The following is a 21,300-nucleotide window of genomic DNA, read 5'->3' on the forward strand; positions in this document are numbered from 1 at the left end:
CTGTTTTCCGTTAACCCTCTGTGATGGTGTCGCACCCAGCCCTCGTGCGCATGGTGAACAAAACCAAGAGAGGGTTTATTGCGCTTCTCGTGGAAACAACAGAGAGCACCGGATACTGATGGGGACAGGAGCAACCGAACTCAGATGCTGCCAGATAGGGCTGACACTCACTGATAGTTCCCATGTCTGGCTAAGCAACAGGTTTCCCTCCCAGAATTCAGCCCATTGAAGAGCTGGCTGGCACCCCAGGATCCAGGCCTTCCTGAAATTCCTCCACACCCCAAGACGTCTCCTATGGGAGAGGCTGCAGAGGGTCTTCTTCTGCCCTGCGTTATGCTGATTCTGCGGCTGTTTCTCATGGCAGTCGGCGCAAGCACCGGACGGTTACTATGGCCATCTCTGCCTCCATGTGGGTTTGGTTGTTCGTGTCTGGCTTTGACGGGTTCCCGTGGATGGTTCTGGGATGGGGTGAGGGTAGAGAACTGCGCCATGAGGCTCACTGCCAGGAGTGGCACATGACTGGGGTTGCCAGCCTCAGGGCAGGCTGGCTGAAACAGGGCAGATGCCCAGACTGGTACTGTGTTCTGTGATTAGATTTCACCACGCCCATACCCTGGAGCCACGGACAGTCCCCTATACTCCGGTTGTCACGGAGTGTAGGGGAGTCAGGTCCTGCACCCCCGGACCCCCTGCCGATTCATCAGGACTCTCAACCAGCCAGTAAAGCAGAAGGTTTATTTAGGCGACAGGAATACAGTCCAACACAGGTCTTGCAGGCACAGATAACCGGATCTCCCCGGTTAAGTCCATCTTGGGGCCTCCCAGCCCCCCCCCTCGGGGATCAGAGCCCGGTCCCCCTGCCTCCACTCTGTTCTCCAGCCAACTCCCATCTGCCAACCCACCTCCGGCCCCTCCTCTCTCCTCAGCTCCTCTTCTTTGTCTCCCCACTGGCCAGAGGTGTCATCTCCCCTCCCCCAGGCCTAGCTCATCTTACAGTCTGAATACCTGCTCTGAATACCTGCTTCCTACCTAAAATTCCTGGCTCTCCCCTCCCCCACATAGATAGTCCCTGCTCCATCACACCTCTCCCCCCTTCGAGACCGAACTGAGCGGGGTCACTCTAGCCAGTGACCTGGGGAAGTTCGAACCCACCTACATTCCCATGGCTGCCCCAGGGTCCCCCCTGTTCTGGGGGAAGAGTTACCCCAGGTCATTCCAGTTTCCTGCCCCCCTGTAGGTCGGGTGGACTCGAGGGCACTTGCAGGTTGCAGGGGGGAAGCCTTATGCCGCCCGCGCCCTTTCCCCACCCCAGTACCCCTGGGGTGCACACTGGGCTGGGGCCTTCTCCCCACATTCCAATCTGGGGGGCTGTGATTCGGGCTCTCTCGGCTCAGAGCCCCCCTTTTGACCCTGGCCCCCTTCTGGACAGGCTCCTCGGGGCGGGGCAAGGGCCTTACAGCCATCTTCCCCCTGTCCCGGGCCTTCCTCCCCCTCTGGCAGGGGTCACAGGAGCGGCAGTGCTGCCGGACATGGGCAAAGACCCCAGGCCAGTAATAGTTCTGTAGCAGCCTCTGCTGGGTACGCCAGGCTCCCGGGTGCCCTGAGGGGGGAATGTCATGGGCCCGGCACAGCAGCTGGTGGCGATACTCCTGGGGTACCACCAGCTGCCTCCTGATCCCCCCTGACTCCATCTTCCCTGGGGGAGCCCATTCTTGGTACAGGAACCCCTTCTCCCACAGGAACCTTTTCCGGCCACCTCGTTCCATGGTCTGTCCCCCCCCCCGAGGCTGGCCAGGTCCCCTATCCTCCGCAAGGAGGGGTCTTCCCGCACCGCGGCCTGGTACTCAGCCGCTGGGGCAGGGACGGGGATCTGCTCTCTCTCACCGGCTGGGTCTGGGGCCACAGCCTCTCTGAGCCCTGTCCCTGGGCGTTTCCTCCCCACCAGGTCAGGGTCCGGTGCCCCGGGAAGAGTGCCTTCCCCGGTGTCAGGGTGCAGAGCCCTGCGCCAACTCTGACTACGGTTCACGGCCAGGGTGCCCCGTGTGTTACTGGGCCAGTCCTCGAGATCCCCCCCCATCAACACCTCCGTGGGCAAATGTGGATGCACCCCCACGTTCATGGGGCCCTCCTTGTCCCCCCACTTTAGGTGCACCCTCGCCACAGGCACCTTGAATGGGGTTCCGATCACACCCCTCAGGTTCAGGTAGGTGTTGGGCACCATCCGATCTAGGCCCACCACCTCGGGCCGGGCCAGCGTCACTTCTGCGCCCGTGTCCCAGTACCCAGTGGCCTCCCTCCCGTCTACCTCCAGGGGAACAAGGCATTCGCTCCGGAGGGGCAGCCCTGTGCCCACCCTGTAAACCCAAAACTCAGGGCTGGGAGCATCCAGCCCCTCGGAGGGGCCGACCCAGGGCCCCCCTCCCTCCTTCGCCGGTGGTACGCGGCCAGCCCCCCTTTCCTGCGAACGCTGCCCCTCCTCCGGCTGGGTCTCTACCAAGTTGACCCGGTGTGGGGTTGGTCCGCTCAGTTTGTCCCGGAGCTTGGGGCATTGGGCCCGTATGTGGCCTTGTTGGTCACACTGATAGCAACCCATGTCTCGTGGGTCCCCTCGAGTGGGGCGACTGGACCTGACGCCAGATGTTTCCCTTTGGTGGGGGCCCTCCCTCGGCTCCTTCTGGGAGGTCCCATGGTGACCCTCTCTCTGCGTTGAGGCAGACCTGCTCCTTCGAGACTTCTCCCTGCCATCCCCTGCCCGACTGTCCACATATTGGTCGGCCAGCCGGCCTGCTTGCTGCAGGTTCTCCGGCTTCTGGTCCATCAACCACCGCTTCAGGTCGGATGGGCACTGCTCATACAGGTGCTCCAGTACGAATAGGTCAAGCAGGTCCTCTCTAGTTTGGGCCCTAGCCGTCCACTTGCGGGCATATCCCTGCGCCCGGTTGACCAGTTGCAGGTATGTGACCTCCCGGGTCTTATGCTGACTCCGGAACCTCTTCCGGTACATCTCCGGGGTCAGCCCAAACTCGCAGAGCAGGGCCTCCTTGAACAGGTTGTAGTCCCGCGCCTCCACCCCTCTCATTCGGCTGTACACCTCCACGGCGGTGGGGTCCAGTAAGGGGGTGAGGCACCGGATCCTGTCTGCAGGGTCAACCTGGTGCAGCTCGCAGGCATTCTCAAAGACCGTCAGGAAGGTGTCTATGTCCTCCCCCTCCTTACGCCGGGCCAGGAAGTTCTTATCGAAGCTCTTTGTAGGCTTCGCCCCCCCCTCACTCGCCGCGGCCGGGGCCTCCCTGCTTTTCAGCTGGGCCATTTCCAGCTCATGTTTACGTTGTTGCTCCTTCTCCCTTTCCTCGTATTCGCGTTGCTTCTCCTTCTCCCTTTCCTCGTATTCGCGTTGCTTCTGCCGGTCCTCCATCTCCATCTCCCTCAGTTTGATCTCTCTCTCCAAGTCCAGCCGCCTGAGTTCCACGGAGGCCGAGCGTCGCCGGGATGATTCCCGGCTGGCCGGGAGGGTCACGGTGCCCCCCGTAGCTGGGCTCCTCCTCCCCCTTCCCGTACGCCCAGGGGTGGGAGGTCTCGGGGAGCCCTCAGCGGCCAGCTGACCACTCCCAGTGGGTACAGACACTGGTGCCTGCGCTGCATCTGCCCGGCTGCTTCCCTCAGAGACACGGGCCGGTTCATTCCTGCGGTCTCTCTCCTCCAGCCGGGCAATCAGCTGGGCCTTGGTGAGCTTCCCACAGTGCAGCCCCCTCTGCTTGCACAGCTCCACCAGCTCATGCTTGCGCTGCGTGGCATACATCTTCCTGCTGGCCACTCGCAGGCCGGGGTGCTCGCCGCTCCCCACGGGTTCCAGGGGGACCCCTAGTGTGCCAGTCCTTGAGGTCACCCCCTCTCTGCCAGGGTCAAGCTGCAGACTCCTCCGCCCCTGGGACTGCTCGCTGCGATCCCCCGGGGGACCCTGTTACTAAAAAGTCCTGCTCTTTGGCCACACTCGCCCAGGGGTGAATCGCCCCTTCGTTTTACTGCTCCCCAGTCACTTACTGCAGGAAGCGCCGTCCACGGGGTGCAGTCGATCCCACCGCTGCCACCAGTTGTCACGGAGTGTAGGGGAGTCAGGTCCTGCACCCCCGGACTCCCTGCCGATTCATCAGGACTCTCAACCAGCCAGTAAAGCAGAAGGTTTATTTAGGCGACAGGAATACAGTCCAACACAGGTCTTGCAGGCACAGATAACTGGATCTCCCCGGTTAAGTCCATCTTGGGGCCTCCCAGCCCCCCCCCTCAGGGATCAGAGCCCGGTCCCCCTGCCTCCACTCTGTTCTCCAGCCAACTCCCATCTGCCAACCCACCTCCGGCCCCTCCTCTCTCCTCAGCTCCTCTTCTTTGTCTCCCCACTGGCCAGAGGTGTCATCTCCCCTCCCCCAGGCCTAGCTCATCTTACAGTCTGAATACCTGCTCTGAATACCTGCTTCCTACCTAAAATTCCTGGCTCTCCCCTCCCCCACATAGATAGTCCCTGCTCCATCACACCACGCCCATACCCTGGAGCCACAGACAGTCCCCTATACTCCGGTCTGTCCACCAAGACAAACCAGACTTAGTGATAAGTGGTCATGGCACCAAAACTGTCCACATTCACGGTCCTCCCTGTCCCTAGAGACTAGTCACTTTGGCCTTGTCTCACCAACGAGCTTACAATGACACAGCTGTACCAATGCAGCTGCATCGCTGTAAGATCGCTTATATAGCCACTCTATGCCAATGGGAGACAGATCTTCCATTGACATAATTCAACCACACCCAAGGAGCAGTGGTATCTATGGTGGCAGAAGCAGCTCTCCTGTCGACGTAGTGCTGTGCACACCAGCACTTCTGTCAGTGTAACTTTGTGTCACGTCAGGATGTGTTTTTTTCACACCCCTGAGCGACATAAGTTATACTGACAAAAGTGGTAGTGGAGACATAGCCATACTCCGGATCAATTGGTACCTAGATCTTACACCAAAGATAATGCCTGCAGCCAATTCTGTATCCATGTTATGCCCACACCTTGAATACTGTGTGCAGATGTGTAGACGAGCGGACTCACCCCTGCAGCGCCTCCTGGGAATTAGCTCAATTCCAGCTCTGGAGCACCCTCTGCAGGCCAGTGATCTGCCTGTCCTCTGGCCCCCGTGTCCCTCCCTGGACCCGGTGCCCTCTTACCTGGGGTGCTGCCCCTTGGCAGTAACCCCTCAGTCTTAGGGTCTCCCCTCCCTGGGGAACCCCCACCCACTATTCCCACCTCACCTCAGTATCAGGCCACTGCCAGTCATTGTCTAGCTCCACGCCCTGGGGCAGACTGCAGTATCAGCCACTCATCACTGGCAAGGTTGGGTTTGGACCTACTGCCTTGGCCTACCCCTGGGCTGCCCTCTGCAATCCCCAGTACCTGTTAGCCCAAGGCTAGGCCGCAGCCTGGGGCTTTCCAGGCTGGAGCTCCCCAGCTCCTCTGCCTTTCCCCAGCCCTGCTCCACTCAGGTACCTTGTGTCTAGCTCCCTGTGGCAAGGCCCTTCTCCCTCTATAGCAAGAGAGAGACTGTTTGTGCTTCTGGCTCACAGCCTCTTATAGGGGGCAGCTGGGCCTGACTGCAGCCCAGGCTTCCTGCCCCAGCCAGAGCCCTCTCCTGGGCGGTTTCAAGCCCTTCAGGGCAGGAGCAGGGGACCACTCTGCTACACGTGGTTGCCCCATCCCAAAAAATATATATTGGAACTGGAAAAGGTTCAGAAAAAGGCAACAAAAATGATGAGGGGTATGGAACAGCTTCTGTATGAGGAGAGATGAATAAGACTGGGACTTTTCAGCTTGGAAAAGAGACGCCTAAGGGGGATATGATTGAGGTCTATAAAACCATGACTGGTGTGGAGAAAGTAAATAAGAAAGTGCTATTTACTCCTTCTCATAACACAAGAACTAGGCGTCACCAAATGAAATTAATAAGCAGCAGATTTAAAACAAACAAAAGGAAATATTTCTTCACACAATGCACAGTCAACCTGTGGCACCCTTTGCCAGAGGACGTTGTGAAGGCCAAGACTATAACAAGGTTCAAAAAAAGAACTCGATAAATTAATGGAGGGTAGGTCCATCAATGGCTATTAGCCAGGATGGGCAGGGATGGTGTCCCTAGCCTCAGTTTGCCAGAAGCTGGGAATGGGCGACAGGGGATGGATCACTTGATGATTACCTGTTCTGTTCATTCCCTCTGAAGCACCTGGCATTGGCCACTGTTGGAAGACAGGATACTGGGCTAGATGGACCTTTGGTCTGACTCAGTCTGGCCATTCCTATGTTCTTAATAAATTATCTAAAGGTTTATGAACTAGGAAAAAGGAATATGAGAGTTATTTCCAGGTTAAAGCAGGCAGATATACACACCCTGATGAGATACCATCTAACTCCGAAGAGCGCCAGAGCTGTGCTGGTCTGTCAGTTCAAAGTGTCTCTCAGGGCAGCCCATGGGGAACTTTGGTGCTAGTTTGGTGGCTCTTGCCCACTCCGACATCAAACAGCCCACAAGACAGAAAATGTCTTGTGGCTTCCTTTTATTGACGTCATTCAGCGTCCAAGCCCACAGCACGTCCTTGCACGTCACATTTCCCAGTGGCCAGAGGCCTATTAACCAATTGTTTGTATTGTAATGGTCTGGGATGGCCCATCTGATTTTGATAGTCCGTCTGGGTGGATGCCAGAAGGGGTGGCGGACAATTCCCAGGCCTGGGCTCCCAAGTTCAGAGCAAACACTTTCAATGTTATTAAGCAAAACGTTCATGTTTCCCTATAGCCTGGAACACAGACACTGCATGTGAGATTGATGCAGGCAGCAACATACAAGCATTTCATAGACTAAACACTAAATATGTTCTTGTAAGACTCATCCCTCTTTTGAATGAAACTAACACACAGGTAAACAGTCTGTTCTCCAGCCAGGAGTTTGTTAGTTCTTAGCTAATGTCAGCTGCCTGGACCTGCCAGCGTCTCACCATGTAGTCCATAATAAAATTATAATAATAATTGGAGATATACCTATCTCCTAGAACTTGAAGGGTCATGGAGTCCAGCCCCCTGCCTTCACTAGCAAGACCAATTTTTGCCCTAGACCTCTAAGTGGCCCCCTCAAGGACTGAGCTCACAACCCTGAGTTTAGCAGGCCAATGCTCAAACCACTGAGCTAGCCCTCCTGCCATTGCTAGCTAACCAGGGAGGGCTCACAGCTCCCTCCAGTGTGAAAGGCCGTCCCGAGGCCACGAGATCCTCTGGACCAGGGCTGCCCAGAGGATTCAGGGGGCCTGGGGCAAAGCAATTTCGGGGGCCTCTTCCATAAAAAAAAATGGCGATACTATACAATACTGTATTCCCATGGGGGCCCCTGCAGGGTCTGGTGCAAATTGCCCCACCCCCTTACCACGCGGCTCTGAGCGGGGAGGGACTCAGGCCCCACCAGAGCCGCGCTGCAGCCGTCCAGGGACGCTCCTGGATGCGCTGAGGCTCCGGGAGAGGGGTGGAGATGGGGTCAGGTCGGGCTGGGGCCAGGGAGGGAGCCTCAGCCATTCTCATGGGGGCCCCTGTGGAGCCCAGGGCCTGGGGCAAATTGCCCCAGCCCTGCCCTGGATGGTCACTCCAAGCCCATTAGCCATAGGTGCCAGGATAGCGACATGATCCCTGAACTAGTACCTGTACGCACAGCTCGCAGGGAGCATGGAGATTGGAAGCCCAGAATCCTTGGTTCTATCCCTGGTTCTGGGAGGGGAGTGGGGTCTAATGGTTAAAGGGGGTGAGGGATTGGGAGTCAGGACTCCTGGGCTCTATCCCTGGCTCTGGGAGGGGAGTTGTGTCTAGTGGTTAAAGGAGAGGGGATGGGGTCTGGGAGCCAGGACTTCTAGGTTCTATCCCAGTTCTCGGAGCAGAGTGGGGTCTAGTGGGTTAGAGTGGAGGGGATGGGAGGCAGGACTCCTGGGTCCTACCCCTCTCTGTGCTGTGTCATTTCCCCTCTGGGGCTGCAGAGTTGTAGCTCCCAGCTTGCAGCATCACACATGCTGCCACATCCCGTTTGCTTGGTCACAGATTCACCGGGGGGCTTCTCAGAAACCCTCCCGCCGCAGTCGCTGTGATCAGAGCTCACGGCTGCTCTGCCCACCCCCATCCTGTTCACGGCTGGGCCACCCTGAGAAAGATCAAAGGGCCCCGTTCCCACCCGCCACTGAGATCCGTCAGCGTCACCCCCAGCCCCCAGCGCAGAGCCACAGGCAGGGAGCGGAGCGTGGGTGGGGCCAGGTGAGTAAGAGCCCCAGATGTGCCCAGCTGTGAGCCAGCACCCAGAGCAGCCCTGGATCCTGCTAGGCATGTGTCCACCGGGACCTTTTCCATTCAGTGGTGCATCATCCAGCCAGCTGTGCAGGGTCTCAGCCATGCAGGATCCAGCCAGCTGTGCAGGGTCCCCGGCTGACGCACGGCCTGTCCTTCCCCCCAGCCTGTGTAATTGGCTGTGGTTGGAAACTGAGATGCCTGAGCCCTGCACGTGTGTGCGTGACCCTGAGGTCCCCCCCCGCCTCAATCAGTCGGCAAGAGCAAACGAGCAAATGCCCATTTACCAAAAAAGTCCGGTGCGCCCCCCTAGCAGGGCATGGAGGAACATGTGTGGGGGAGGGTGGTGACACAGGGTGTCAGGCAGCAGGGCTTGGGGGTCAGCCCCAGGTAGAATGGAGCTTGGAGGGGTTAGGGGCCAGCCCCAGCCCCTGGCAGCAGTGTGGGGAGCTGGGGTGAGGGAGGAGCCAGCTCCTGTCCTGGCAGCAGCATATGCAGCTCGGGGAGGTGGGGGTCAGCCCCTGGCTGCGGCATGGGGAGCTGTGGGGGAGGGGTCAGCCCCAGTGGCAGATTTAGAGTTAATGGGGCCCTGTGCTCAGCATTTTTGGGGCCCCTCCTTGGGACCCAGCCAAGAAAAAGAACAGTCTCTCTTATCTCTCCCCCACCCCGTTTTTCATTCTTTTTTTCTTCATCCTCCTCCTATAAGTAATAACAAGTCAATGAAAATAAAGTGAGGTAACTTGATTGGTTTTTTCCACAGAGCACTTGAAAATCACTGGGGGTCTCAGCGGGCCACTTCATGATCTTTCCAAACACTGTTTGTACTGTTAGCTAACTATTGCAAAGTGCTTTGGATAAGAGCCCTTTATAAAAAACATGTAAAAAAACATTGGGGTGCAGGGTCTGGCCAGGACTTAGGGTGTAGGAGGGGGGTCAGGGCTGGGGCAGGAGGTTGGGGTGTGGAGCACTTACCTGGGGCAGCTCCCATTTGTTGCGAGGGGTGCAGGTGGGAATGGGGGGGTGAAGTAGTCAGGGAGGGCAGGGGGCTGGGAGTGTATGACAGGGGTGCAAGAGTCAGGGCTGGGGGTGCAGGGTCTGGCCAGGAGTTAGGATGCAGGAGGGAGCTCAGGGTTGGGGCAGGAGGCTGGTGTGTGGAGCGCTTACCTGGAGCAGCTCCTGTTTGGTGCAATGGGTGCAGGTGGTAATGTGTGTGTGGGGGGGTGCAGGAGCTTCTATTTGGTGCTCAGGGTGGGGGTGGTGCAGGAGTCAGGGCATTGGGTGTGGGGGGGCTGGGGATGTGTGGGGGGTGCAAGAGTCAGGGCAGGGGGCTGGGGGTGTGGGCTGGGGTCATGGGGTGCTCCCAGCCACCCACCCTGGCCCCTGCCCTGAGCAGCTCATGGTGTGGGGGGTATGTGTAGGGGGAGTGCGGGGGCCCCACCTTTGCTCTGCTCTGCCCCAGTTCCACCCCCTGATCCAAGGCCCCCTGCCCAGGGGCAGATCCAGACCCCAGCATGCCAAGGGCATGCTTGGGGCGGCATGCCGCGGGGGGCGGCAGGCGGCTCCGGTGGACCTCCTGTAGGCGTGCTTGCGGGAGGTCCACCGGAGCCGTGGGACCGGCAACTGGCAGAGCACCCCCCGTGGTGTGCTGCCGTGCTTGGGGCGGTGAAATGGCTAGAGCCACCCCTGCCCCTGCCTCTTCTCCACCTCCTCTCCCGAGCGCACTGCGACCCTGCTCCTCCCCCTCCCTTCTGGAGCAGGAGGAAACAGCTGTTAAGTGGCGGGGGAACCGCTGGGAGGGTGGGGGAGGAGCAGGACCATGGCACGCTGGGGGAGGAAGCAGAGAAGAGGCAGGGGAGGGGGGAGCATTAAGTTGGACTAGTTGGTGCGACTGGAACCTGGTGGGGTGATTCCCATGACTGGACAAAATCAATGCTTATAACCTATTCAGGAAGGATCAAGTGGACAAAAGGAGGGTGGGAGGGGCACTCTATGTTAAAAATGGCACCACCTGTTTCCAAGTGACAGATACCATGGAAGTAAACGATCCTTAATGCTTATGGATTGATGTTCTAGCAGATAAAGCACAAGAGGGTATATTAGTTGGTGTCTGCTACAGAGAACCACATCACACCATGGCAGAGGATGAATGGCTCCTTCTGCATTTGTCTATAACATGCGTTAAAAAAGCTGTGTCATCCTAGGTGACTTCAACAGAAGGACATTTTCTGGAGTGCTCATCCTTTCGGCACTAAAACATCCTCAGAATTAATCAGTAGTATAGATGATGATTTCCTAACTCAAAAATTGTTGCATTCACCACGGGGGAAGTTTGTCCTGGGCCTTGACTTGACAGATAAAGAGGAACTGATCACAGAACTAGAAATTAATGATACCTTAGGTGCGGATGATCTCGGCTTGATCACATTTATAACGTGCAATCAGAGCAAAGTCCAGCCCAGTGACATGAGTGTGCCCTGCTTTTAGAGGGCCAGTTTGACAAAGCTGAAAACAATTCTGAGCCAAATCAGCTGCAAGAACTTAACCAGAAAAATGTGACTACTAATTGGGAGTTTACTCCTGGGGGAATTCTGCACATCTGCGGATGGGCAGAATTCATGCGTCTCGCACATTTCTGCCCAAGAAGTTCTGCAGTTCCACCTTTCACCCACCAGAGGCCGCTTTGGTGCCAGAACAACCAGCTGCATGACTGCAGACGGCGGATCTGTTACCACAGCGGCCTCTGGTGGTCAAGAGGTGGAACTGCAGCACTTCTGATGCAGTATGCATTTTTGCCCGGGGGGAGGAGGGGGGGTATTTCTGCATTGATATGCCTAGTAAAGGAATCTATTTGTAAAAAAAAAAAAAAAAATTCCCAGAATCTTCTTTTTTGGTCTATATTGTTACAGACATGCTGGCTGACAGATATTTTGAAGTAAATTACCAAAATAATTGAAACTGGCATGATTATGTTGTTTTATTTTGACAAATACAATATGCAAAATTTTGCAAATTTTTAAAATATTGTGAGCAGAATTTTTAATTTTTAGCACATTTTTTTTTGGCGCAGTATTCCCCTCGGAGTAGGAATTGTTGCAGAAGACTTTACTAGATGCCTAAAAAGCCACAATCAAGGAAAGAGCCGGTGTTAGTTAAAACATCAACCTGTGGCTTCCTTTTATTTTCTTCATTCAGCTTGCAAGGCCACAGTGCTTCCTCGCAGGTAGCATTTCCCAGGAGGGAGAGGGGCTATTCCCCAATCCTTTGTAAAGTGACAGTTCATGCTGGCCCATCTAGTTTGGATAGTCCTTCAGGGTGGGTGGAGTAGGGAGTAGAGGGGAAATTCAGGTGCCTGGGTTCCCATGGTTAGAGCAAATATTTTCAGTGCTATAAAGCAAAACTTACCCTTTTCCTTATAGCCTGGAATACAGACATTGCACGTGAGATAGCTGCAGACAGGAACTTTGCAGCATTTCACAGTCTGAACACTACATACACTCTTGCCAGACTCATCCCTCTTTTGAGCAAAACGAACACGCAGGCGAACAGTCTGGTCTCCAGTTATGAGTTAGTTAGTTAGCGGTGCGGACCAAGGGATGTGCTGGCCGCTGCTTCCCACAGCCCCCATTGGCCTAGAATGGCGAACCGTGGCCAATGGGAGCCGCGATCGGCCGAAGCTGTGGACACTACAGGTAAACAAACTGTCCTGGCGCACCAGCGGCTTCCCCTGACGGGCCGCATGCCAAAGGTTGCCGATCCCTGGTGTACTCCAGGAAGGACTGACAGTTCATTCCCGTATGAACGGGACGTCCCCAAACCATGAGATTTGCAGGGCGGTCACTCCAAGCCCATTATCCGTAGGTGTTAAGATAGGGACGCTAGCCCTGAACAGCCTTGTATGCATGGCTCCCGGGGACTATGAGGCTTGACAAGTTACAAGCTTTCAGTAGAGCCCTCACATGCCACTTTTCAGGGCTAAATGCCAGGGAAGCGGTGTCTGACGTGTAGTGAGTTTGTCAGGTCTGAGACTGGAGTGGTTTGTGAAGGACAGTGAACACTTTGCTGGTTGGCACCAATGGGGTCACAGGAGGATGAGAGCCAGGACTCCTGGGTTCTGTCCTTGGCTCTGCTGTGCCATTTCCTCTCTGGTGCTGCACAGTCACAGCTCCCAGTTGTACGGCATCACAGAGGCTGTTCCATCCCTTTCGCATGGCCACAGACTCACCGGGGGGCTTCTCAGGACCCCCCCCCCCGCTGTGGTTGCCGTGATCGGGGCCCATAGCTGCTCTGCCCAGCCCCACCCTTCTCACGCTGGGCCACATGAGAAAGATCAAAAGGCCACGATCCCACCCACCACCGAGATCAGTGGCCGTCACCCACGGCCCCCACCACAGAGACATGGGCAGGGAGCTGAGTGAGGATGGGGCCAGGTGATTAAGAGCCCCAGATGTGCCCAGCTGTGAGCCAGCACCCAGAGCAGCCCTGGATCCTGCTAGACACGTCCCCACCAGGGTCTTCTCCATCCAGTCGTACATCATCCATCCAGCTGTGCAGGGACCCAGCTAGGTAGCATTCAGCCAGCTGTGAAGGATCTCTGCTCATGCACGGCTTGTCCTTCTCCTCAGCCTGTGTGGTTGGCTGTGGTTGGAAACTGAGATGCCTGAGCCCTGCATTTAGATGAATGTGTGAGCGACCCTGAGGTTTCCTGCTCCCTTGATCTCCCCCAAGCTGAGTCTATAAAGGCCCCAGGGCTGAGGCAAATACACCGTCCCTGTACTGACTGCAAACATGCAGATACAGATCTTGCTCCTGCTCCCCATAGCCTTTCTCCTGCCCTCAGGGACTTGGGCTGGTGAGTATGGCTGGGATTGGGGGCCCTGAGGCTTTAAGTTCAATGGCAGGGTCTCAAGGCTGGGGTTCAGTGGGTGGTATCTAGGGGCCTGTGACAGTCTGTACCCCCATGTTCACCCCTTTTACAGGACTATGATACGTTTTATACAAAGCATGTCTTGTGAGATATCATCTAAAAGCTCATAATTTGCTAATCACTATTTTCCTGGTAAAATACATGTGGCGTGTAAAGTTATACGTTTCTACTGCATGGTGTTACTACAACATGTTCCAAGTCTGGGGAACATCCACAAACCAGTTCCCCAGAGACAAAACGCCCACTGACATCTCAGCCAGGTGTCAGTGTATTCAAATGGACCATCACCTGGCTAAGTGGCCATTCTTGAGAAGGAAAGAGGACATGGGTGAAAAATTTACATCTTGTCAAAGACACAGCTTGGGTTCCTGGCCGCACAGACTTTCAGTCTCCTGAACCTCAGCTGGAGATGATTTTCGAAGAAGGGAAAGAACTAGAAGAAGGGGCCACGGAATTCACAACACTGGAAGTGCAAAGGAAGCAGCATTGGACTGGGAGAGGTATCCTGATTGCAGGCAATTCAGCCAGCAAGATTGCAGAAACATGTGCTGAGAGAGCTCTCACGAGGCACAGTTTGTATGAAATTTATCACCGTCCTGTCAAGGGGTGAAAACAGGGGTAGTGACTGTCACAGGGGATTGGGTCATATTGTCTCATGCAGCACTGATACCGATCAGTGTCACCCACAGCCCATGTGAGGAAGAGCTGGGGAAGGGTAGAAATAATCCTTTGGAACAGTGACAGCAGCAGCGAGCTGCCCTCAAGGGTAAAGACCCCATGTGACTGTGCCCCCCATAAGGCTTTAGGGACATATGCTTCTGCATGTATATATGACATGACTGGAATATGTCTTATGCTACATATGCCATGTAACAGAGCTCTGTAAAGGTTATGATCTACTGAATACATTCCTCCTATTTGTATGCATGTACCATTTTTGTACTTAAAGTTAGGAATATTGGCTGTATACTTGCTTGATTTCTAAGTAAGCTTTGTAAGGCATTTGGTCAGCTTCTTTAGAAAGGAATTTGCAAGTTAAGTGCCCAATCAAGAAGCATTTAATGCACAATGGATCTTGGAAGACTCCAATCCACATAAGAAGTCTACTTGAGGACGTTCAAGGAAGCATGTGAACCATGGTTGCTACCCTGTAAGAAACTCAGTCATGCAGGGACATGTGACTTGCCCATGTGACTCCAAAAACTCCATCTTGGAGCTGGACTTTGATAGGAGAGAGGAGGGGGTCTCCCCCCACAAGAGAAAGTCTATTTAAGCCTGTGGGAGACCCCTCCATTTGTCTTCAGCTGGCTCAAGAGAGAGCCTCTCCACCCACAAGGATACCTGAAAGAGACTGGAACAAAGGACAGTAACCACAGGGGGTGTGAGTGATTGCTGGGCCTAGACTAGAAGGAGGCTAGTCTGTAAAAAGAAGTTTACTGGGTGAGATTTTTATCTGTATTCAGTTTCTTAGACATAGACTGGCATGTTTTATTTTTTTTTACTTGATAATTCAGTTTGTTCTGTCTGTTACTACTTGGAACCACTTAAATCCTACTTTCTGTATTTAATAAAATCACTTTTTACTTATTAATTAACCCAGAGTATGTATTAATACCTTGGGGGAGGGGGTGAGCAAACAGCTGTGTATATCTCTCTATCAGTGTTATAGAGGGTGAACAATTTATGAGTTTACCCTGCATAAGCTTTATACAGGGTAAAACAGATTTATTTCAGTTTAGACCCCACTGGGAGTTGGGCATCTGAGTGTTAAAGACAGGAACGCTTCTGTAAGTTGCTTTCAGTTAAGCCTACAGCTGTTAGGGGACGTGGTTCAGACCTGGGTCTGGGTTTGCAGCAGGCTAGCGTGTCTGGCTCAAACCAGGAAGGGCACTGAAGTCCTAAGCTGACAGGGCAGGAAGGCAGGGGCAGAAGTAGTCTTAGCACATCAGGTGGCAGCTCCCAAGGAGGTTTCTGTGATCCAACCCACCACACCCCGTGTCTCATTCTCCACTTCCTGAGCCAGCCAGTCCCCCACCCTTGGGCCATATCAGAGCCCACGCCCCCTAGAGGTGAATGACTTCCAGCAACTCAGGTATCAAAATTGGAAACAGGAAGCCCAGTTGTGCTGGGTTCCAGATGTTGCACAGCTGTTACCATGTGGCTTTCCAAAGCATGAACTTTCCACATCACTGAAAGAGGCAGGGGCCTGTCAACTAAACACCAGGGGATCTATTCTTCCTTTTATCTCCCAAGGCTGTCCTCTGGGGTGCACTCTGGCTAACTCTGGGTTGAGGGGTGATTGTCTTAGGCCGAGACTGTCAGAGGCGCCTGGGAGATGAAACCATTTATCTGAAACCAGAGGGTCCAGCTCCTAGGGAGAAGATAGGCCAATGCTATTGTTGGGGGTTGGGTTAAACCTTGAAAACCAACCAATATGAGGTCCTGGTGCAATCCTCTAGATAAGTGGGTGAACGCCATCCTTGGGTGTGTAAGCCAGGGGAGGTAGGGTCACTTCTGGATATGGGCTTGGTGAGACCACAACTGGAAACTGTGTCCAGTTCTGGTGTCCACACGTCCAGCAGGATGTCGGCAAATTGGAAAGCAGTACAAGAGCAAGCCAAGATCTGGAGACCCTGCCTGGCAGGAAGACCTCCAAGTAGAGCGATTTCCTGAGGGTATTGGAGGTGAAGAGGTGATTCGGCCCCTATCTGTAGGAACCTCCATGGGGTGCGGGTTTCTGAGAGCAGGGGGCTCTTCAGCCTCTCTGGCAAAGGAAGGACAAGACCCGAATGCTGGGAGCTGGAGTCAGCAAAGGTCTGACTGAGACTAATATGCAAACATTAAACATGGAACCAGGGAAACAACTGACTTGGGGCCGTGGTGGAGTTGCTGGGTGGGTTCTGGCTCTGAAGTATCCAGGGGGCCAGGTTGGATGATCACAATTATCCCTCCTGGCCTGGAAATCTATGGGGCTGGGTATTTAGGTGCAGAGAAGCCCCAGGGCATTTCTTACACCAGTAGTAGGGCTGAGCAGTGATAGCCACTTCCCCAGCCAGGCTGTGGGGGCACCAGAGCAAAGGAGACCCTGCCCCTGACGTGGGTGCATCTGTGACCAGAGTTTTCCTGGCCCATCCAGGGTGGGGGTTTCCAGGCAACAGGGTACGTGTCCCTGTGGTTGCCAGGCCCTGCCCTCCCCGCTCTCTGCCTGGTCCATATAACCACCCTGGCTGAGGCAGAGGCTCCGTGCCTGGGCCTGGATGGCTCTGATGATGCAGCTCTTGGTCCTGGGCCTGTTCCCTGTGGCTTTTCTCCTGCCCCCAGGCCTGGACTGGTGATTGTTGGGGGCAGGGGGATTGGGGCCTGTGGGGAGCAGGACCCTGACCCAGCAGGTCCCCTTGGTCCTTTTGGTCAGGTGCCAACCAGATTATTGGAGTTTCTTAACCCTTTACAGGTAAAGGAGGGATTTTATGCTACCCTCAGCTGTATGTTCATGACACTGACCAACTCCCAGTGTGTTTGGTACAATTCCCCACCCAGTGAGGTATAAGCTTCAGATTTACCCTCTGGCCCCATGGGGTGTCAGTGGGGGAGAACAGAGCAGGGGCAGGGTTCCAGGCACCGGGATCCCCCAAGGAAAGTGTCACACCGCAATTCCCGCCCCCAGAGAGTCTCCAGGGAAGGCAGATCAGCATTGTATGTGGCTAACACTGTTGCAAGCATCGCAAATCATTTTGGGGAAGGTCAAAGGTGTGCAAGTGGGGAGTGGAAGTTTCCTTTGCAGATCACGAGAGGCCGAGGGGGGGAGAGAAAGAAGAAGAGCAAAGAATGGGTTAACCCCATGCTCCTGCTAGGCCCGAAGATAAAACACTAACTCCAGCCAGTTCAAGGCCACAGCGCACATCTGATTCTCAGCTGCTGGCCAAGAACGAGGGGGGCCCGGAATGGAACAGACACAGTCCTGCAGATCAAGCCCATAACAAGCGAGACAAGCGGAGGCCAGCACAGAGGAAAACAATAAGAACAATAGAGGCTAGCCGATGTGTTTTGGGGAAAGTTGAGGAGACCACAGAAAGCCGGTTTGGACTGGCACAAAAAGCATCAGGAGCATTGGTCGCGGAATGGAACATCCCCCAAAGGAACCCAGGACTTACAAACCCTCCTGAGAGCTGGAGCAATTCGGAGAACACAGAAGATTCTTGGACGACCTGGGCCTAGGACAGCACTCCCCTCCACCCCACCACTCTCTTCTTCTTCTGATGTTACACCTAGACCTGGCCAGTCTGGGTCATGCATGTGTGAGTATGAAAGTGGATTAGGGCCTGGGGGCATTAACACTTTCTTTCTTCCCCTGAGTGACGTGGGAACAGCCCCAGCACTCTCTGCTGTTATTTTATTATTTTATTAATAAAGCTTTAAAATCTAGACGCTTGATGCTTTTCGTCATCTCCTCCCCAAACGATCCTGTGGCATCAGCCTGATCAACTGACGGTCCAGGCAGATTGAAATGGTAAAATCTGTCACAAGAGCATCATGGGAGGGTGGGGGGGGATGTTGAGGTTGTGGGGACTCCCCTTTGGGATGGGGAGCTCAATCCCAGCCCGGCCTAGGGAGATGATGGTTTTTTTATATGAACCTGGTCTCCCCACAGGTGAGATCATCGGGGGCCGGGAAGCCAAGCCCCACTCCAGACGCTACATGGCCTATCTGGAAATACAACGTGGAGTTAATCGATCCTTATGTGGAGGGTTCCTGGTGAAGACAAACTTCGTGCTGACGGCTGCTCACTGCAATGGAGAGTAAGCGCCTCTGTGCTGGGAATGTCAGGGCAGGTCGGGGTTAGTGGGTGATGAGGGAGCTGGGAGCTCTGGTGCCGTCGTAGGTTGCAGGGAAGGAGCAGTTAATAGAACAGGCTGGGAGAGCAGAGCCATTCCCCCTCACCCCCCTAAGTCAGCCAGTCCCCAGCCCTGGGGCCGGATCGCAGCTGGCAATGTGCACAGTGGTAGATACGCTTTTCCAGTGCAGCAGCTGAGTCTAGGATCATGGCCTGAGAGCCCCAGGCTGCCCTGTCCCCTCCATATCACTGATCATGTGACAGACTCACATGTGCCCATCCCCCACCTCATGTATGCATCAGACCCTAATGCCCCATGTATTGCTCTTGGCTTTTACAGCAAGATCACTGTCAAGCTTGGAGCCCATAACATCAGTGAACAGGAACGGAGCCAACAGAAAATTCCTGTGCACCACCGAATCCCCCACCCGCAATATGACAAGAAGACTCTTAACAATGACATCATGCTGCTGCAGGTACCATCCACTTCCCATCAACCCACCCCCAGTGACCTCACACTGCTGCAGGTACCATCCCATCCCATCACCCCACCCCCAGTGACCTCACACTGCTGCAGGTACCGCCCCCATCCCATCACCCTGCCCCCAATGACATCATAATGCTGCAGGTACTGCCCCACACCTCATCACCCTGCCCCAGTGACTTCACATGAAAACACTGGGCATATCTCCATTTTCTTCTGTTGGAACATGTTGGTCCCTTTCATGTCCGATCCCTGTGCTGATGTGGTTCCCTGTTTTCCCTCATGTCCATGGCAGCTGTCACGCAACGCAGTCCTGAATAACTGGGTGCGGCTCATCCCCCTGCCAAACACCAAGTCCAGGGTGAGGCCAGGATCCATGTGCAGCGTGGCCGGGTGGGGTCGGACTTGCCGGAACTCAAGAACTCACACCCTCCATGAGGTGGACCTCGAGGTCATGAAAGACAACATGTGTCATCTGTACCCTGGATACTACCCCTCAGCAATGCTGTGTGTGGGGAAGCCCGGCCTGGGGAAATTACCTTATCGAGTAAGTATCCTGCTGACCTGGAGGCTCCTTGGTTCCAGGAGGTCACTGCTGGGAGGGAATGGGGTGGTGCTTTCCAGGCTAAATATCTAATTGCACAGTGATCCCCTACCACCCTAGCCCTGCTCAGGAGATGGGGTGTTGATGCAGACATCAGACTGACCCGGACAGGTGAAGCGATAGTGAGACCAGCTCGGCACAGCTCCTACTAGCTTGGCCAAGATCCTTTATTACACATGGCTATTGATGTTCTTTCATCTCAAACCTTGGCCAGCACAACCCGATTCAACTCTGTCCCAAACTCAACCCCCCCCCCAACACAACCCTACTAATCCTACCCCAAACTCAACCCCTCTCCCCAACAAAATCCTTCCTAACTGTACTACAAACTGACCCCCCCAACACAACACTACCCCAACTCAATCCCTTTCCCCAACACAACCCTATTAACCCTACCCCAAACTCAATTCTCCCAACACAACCCTATCAACCCTAGCCCAAACTTAAACCCCACCCTATGCAACCCTATCTCAAACTCAACCACCCCCAACACAAACCTACCAGCTCCACCCCAAACTCAGCTGCCTCCAACACAACCCTTCCAACCCTACCCCAAACTCAAACTCCACCCTACACAGCCATATCTCAAACTTACCCCCCCAACACACACCTACCAAACCTATCCAAACTCAACCCCCACCGAACACACCCTACCAACCCTGCCCCAACACAGCACAATCCAACACTATCCAAAGCTCAGACAACACCCAGCAAAACTGTACCCAACACAAACTCAAACCCCACCCAACACAATCCTATCTAACTCTATCAAACTTAACCTTTGTCCTGCACAACTGTGCCCAACTCCAACTCTGCCCAACGCTACCCAATCTCTACTAAATATAACAACTGTCCTATCCAGCTCTACCCCATCCTACTAAACTCTACCCAAACTCATCCCTACCCACATCCACCCAATTCAAACCCTACCCAATTCTACCCAACCCAAACCCAATTCTACCAAACTCTGCCTAACCCTACTAGTGCTGCACGAACAAAAAAGGAAACACTTCAACACAGCAAACATTTTTGCTGAAGTTTCCAAATTTGAAAAAAGGCCATTTTTTTTACACAAAACATATTTCTTGCCAAATATTTAAACCTCCCCTACTTTGGGTGCAATCAGATCTACAAATGAAAAGTCATGCTAGATGTAATTGTGATTATTTTTAATCCCAGGGTGATTCTGGTGGCCCCTTGGTATGTGAGGGAGTGGCCCAGGGCATCGCTTCATACGTTGATGAGCATTTGTGGGAGCCAAGCGTGTTTACAAAACTCTCCACCTTCATCCCCTGGATCCAGAAGATTCTGCAGAAACAGAATTAAAGGAGACACCTGTTTTCCTGGCTCTTTGGCTGGCTAGACCAGCTATGGGCTAGCTAGGCTTTGTGTGTGAAATGCAGATAATCTTCATTAATCTTAGAAAAATGCTATGAATTGATTGGTCTCAAAATGGACTGGGGACGGGGGAAGGAGTTCGTAGATGTTGGGATAAAACTCCTTGTGTCTCTATGAGTTTTTGAATTATCCTACGGGATTCTAGAGCAGGGATCAGATTCTCTCTATTAAACCCTATCGGATGGTGCCAGAAAAACATATAGAAAGGCTGGTATTCGAGCCAGCATCCCATAGAGGGAAAAGGTGTCACAGTACACCACAGGGAGTGAGTGAAACAGCGGGGAGTCCGTGTTGGAGGCAGGCTGTTTGCAATTAAGAGTTAAGACTAAGGGCTCGCGAACATTTTGTGATTTTTCAATCCAGGAAACTTAACACACAGTGTTGGCTCCAAAAATCCACTCTCTCTCTCTTCCCCGCTCCCTGTCACAGTACACCACCCTCCACCCCCCTCTTTTGAAAAGCACGTTGTTGCCACTTGAATGCTGGGATAGCTGCCCATAATGCAGCACTCCCAACAGCGCTGCAAATGTGGCCAATGTGGCCACACACCAGCGCTGGTAGCTGTGAGTGTGGCCACACACCAGCGCTGCTCCTACACAGCTGGATGACCAGCGCTGCAAACTACCAGCGCTGCAAACCGTAAGTGTAGCCAAGCCCTGAGAGAGACAAACTTTGAGATTACATAGAGCCAGGAAAGGTTCTCTATGTGTCACAG

At 54.2% G+C, this 21,300-nt stretch overlaps 1 protein-coding gene across 2 annotated transcripts; it reads left to right on the forward strand.

Annotated features, from left to right (window-relative positions):
* The first annotated feature begins 13,129 nt into the window (after positions 1 to 13,129).
* Positions 13,130 to 20,622, forward strand: LOC123348591 (mast cell protease 1A-like). 2 transcript variants are annotated; one of them, XM_044986156.1, is made up of 4 exons: positions 13,130 to 13,193; positions 17,917 to 18,064; positions 18,440 to 18,575; positions 20,367 to 20,622. In XM_044986156.1, exons 1-4 carry the CDS (start codon positions 13,130 to 13,132, stop codon positions 20,511 to 20,513), a joined length of 495 nt encoding a protein of 164 aa, XP_044842091.1. In that variant the 3' UTR covers positions 20,514 to 20,622. The 2 variants fall into 2 exon arrangements, with proteins under 2 accessions (XP_044842091.1, XP_044842092.1); XM_044986157.1 differs by lacking the exon at positions 13,130 to 13,193 and adding an exon at positions 18,879 to 19,130 and having other exon boundaries at positions 17,916 to 18,064.
* Positions 20,623 to 21,300: the final 678 nt, after the last annotated feature.

Source organism: Mauremys mutica, chromosome 13, assembly GCF_020497125.1.
Source record: "Mauremys mutica isolate MM-2020 ecotype Southern chromosome 13, ASM2049712v1, whole genome shotgun sequence".
NCBI lineage: Eukaryota > Metazoa > Chordata > Testudines > Geoemydidae > Mauremys > Mauremys mutica.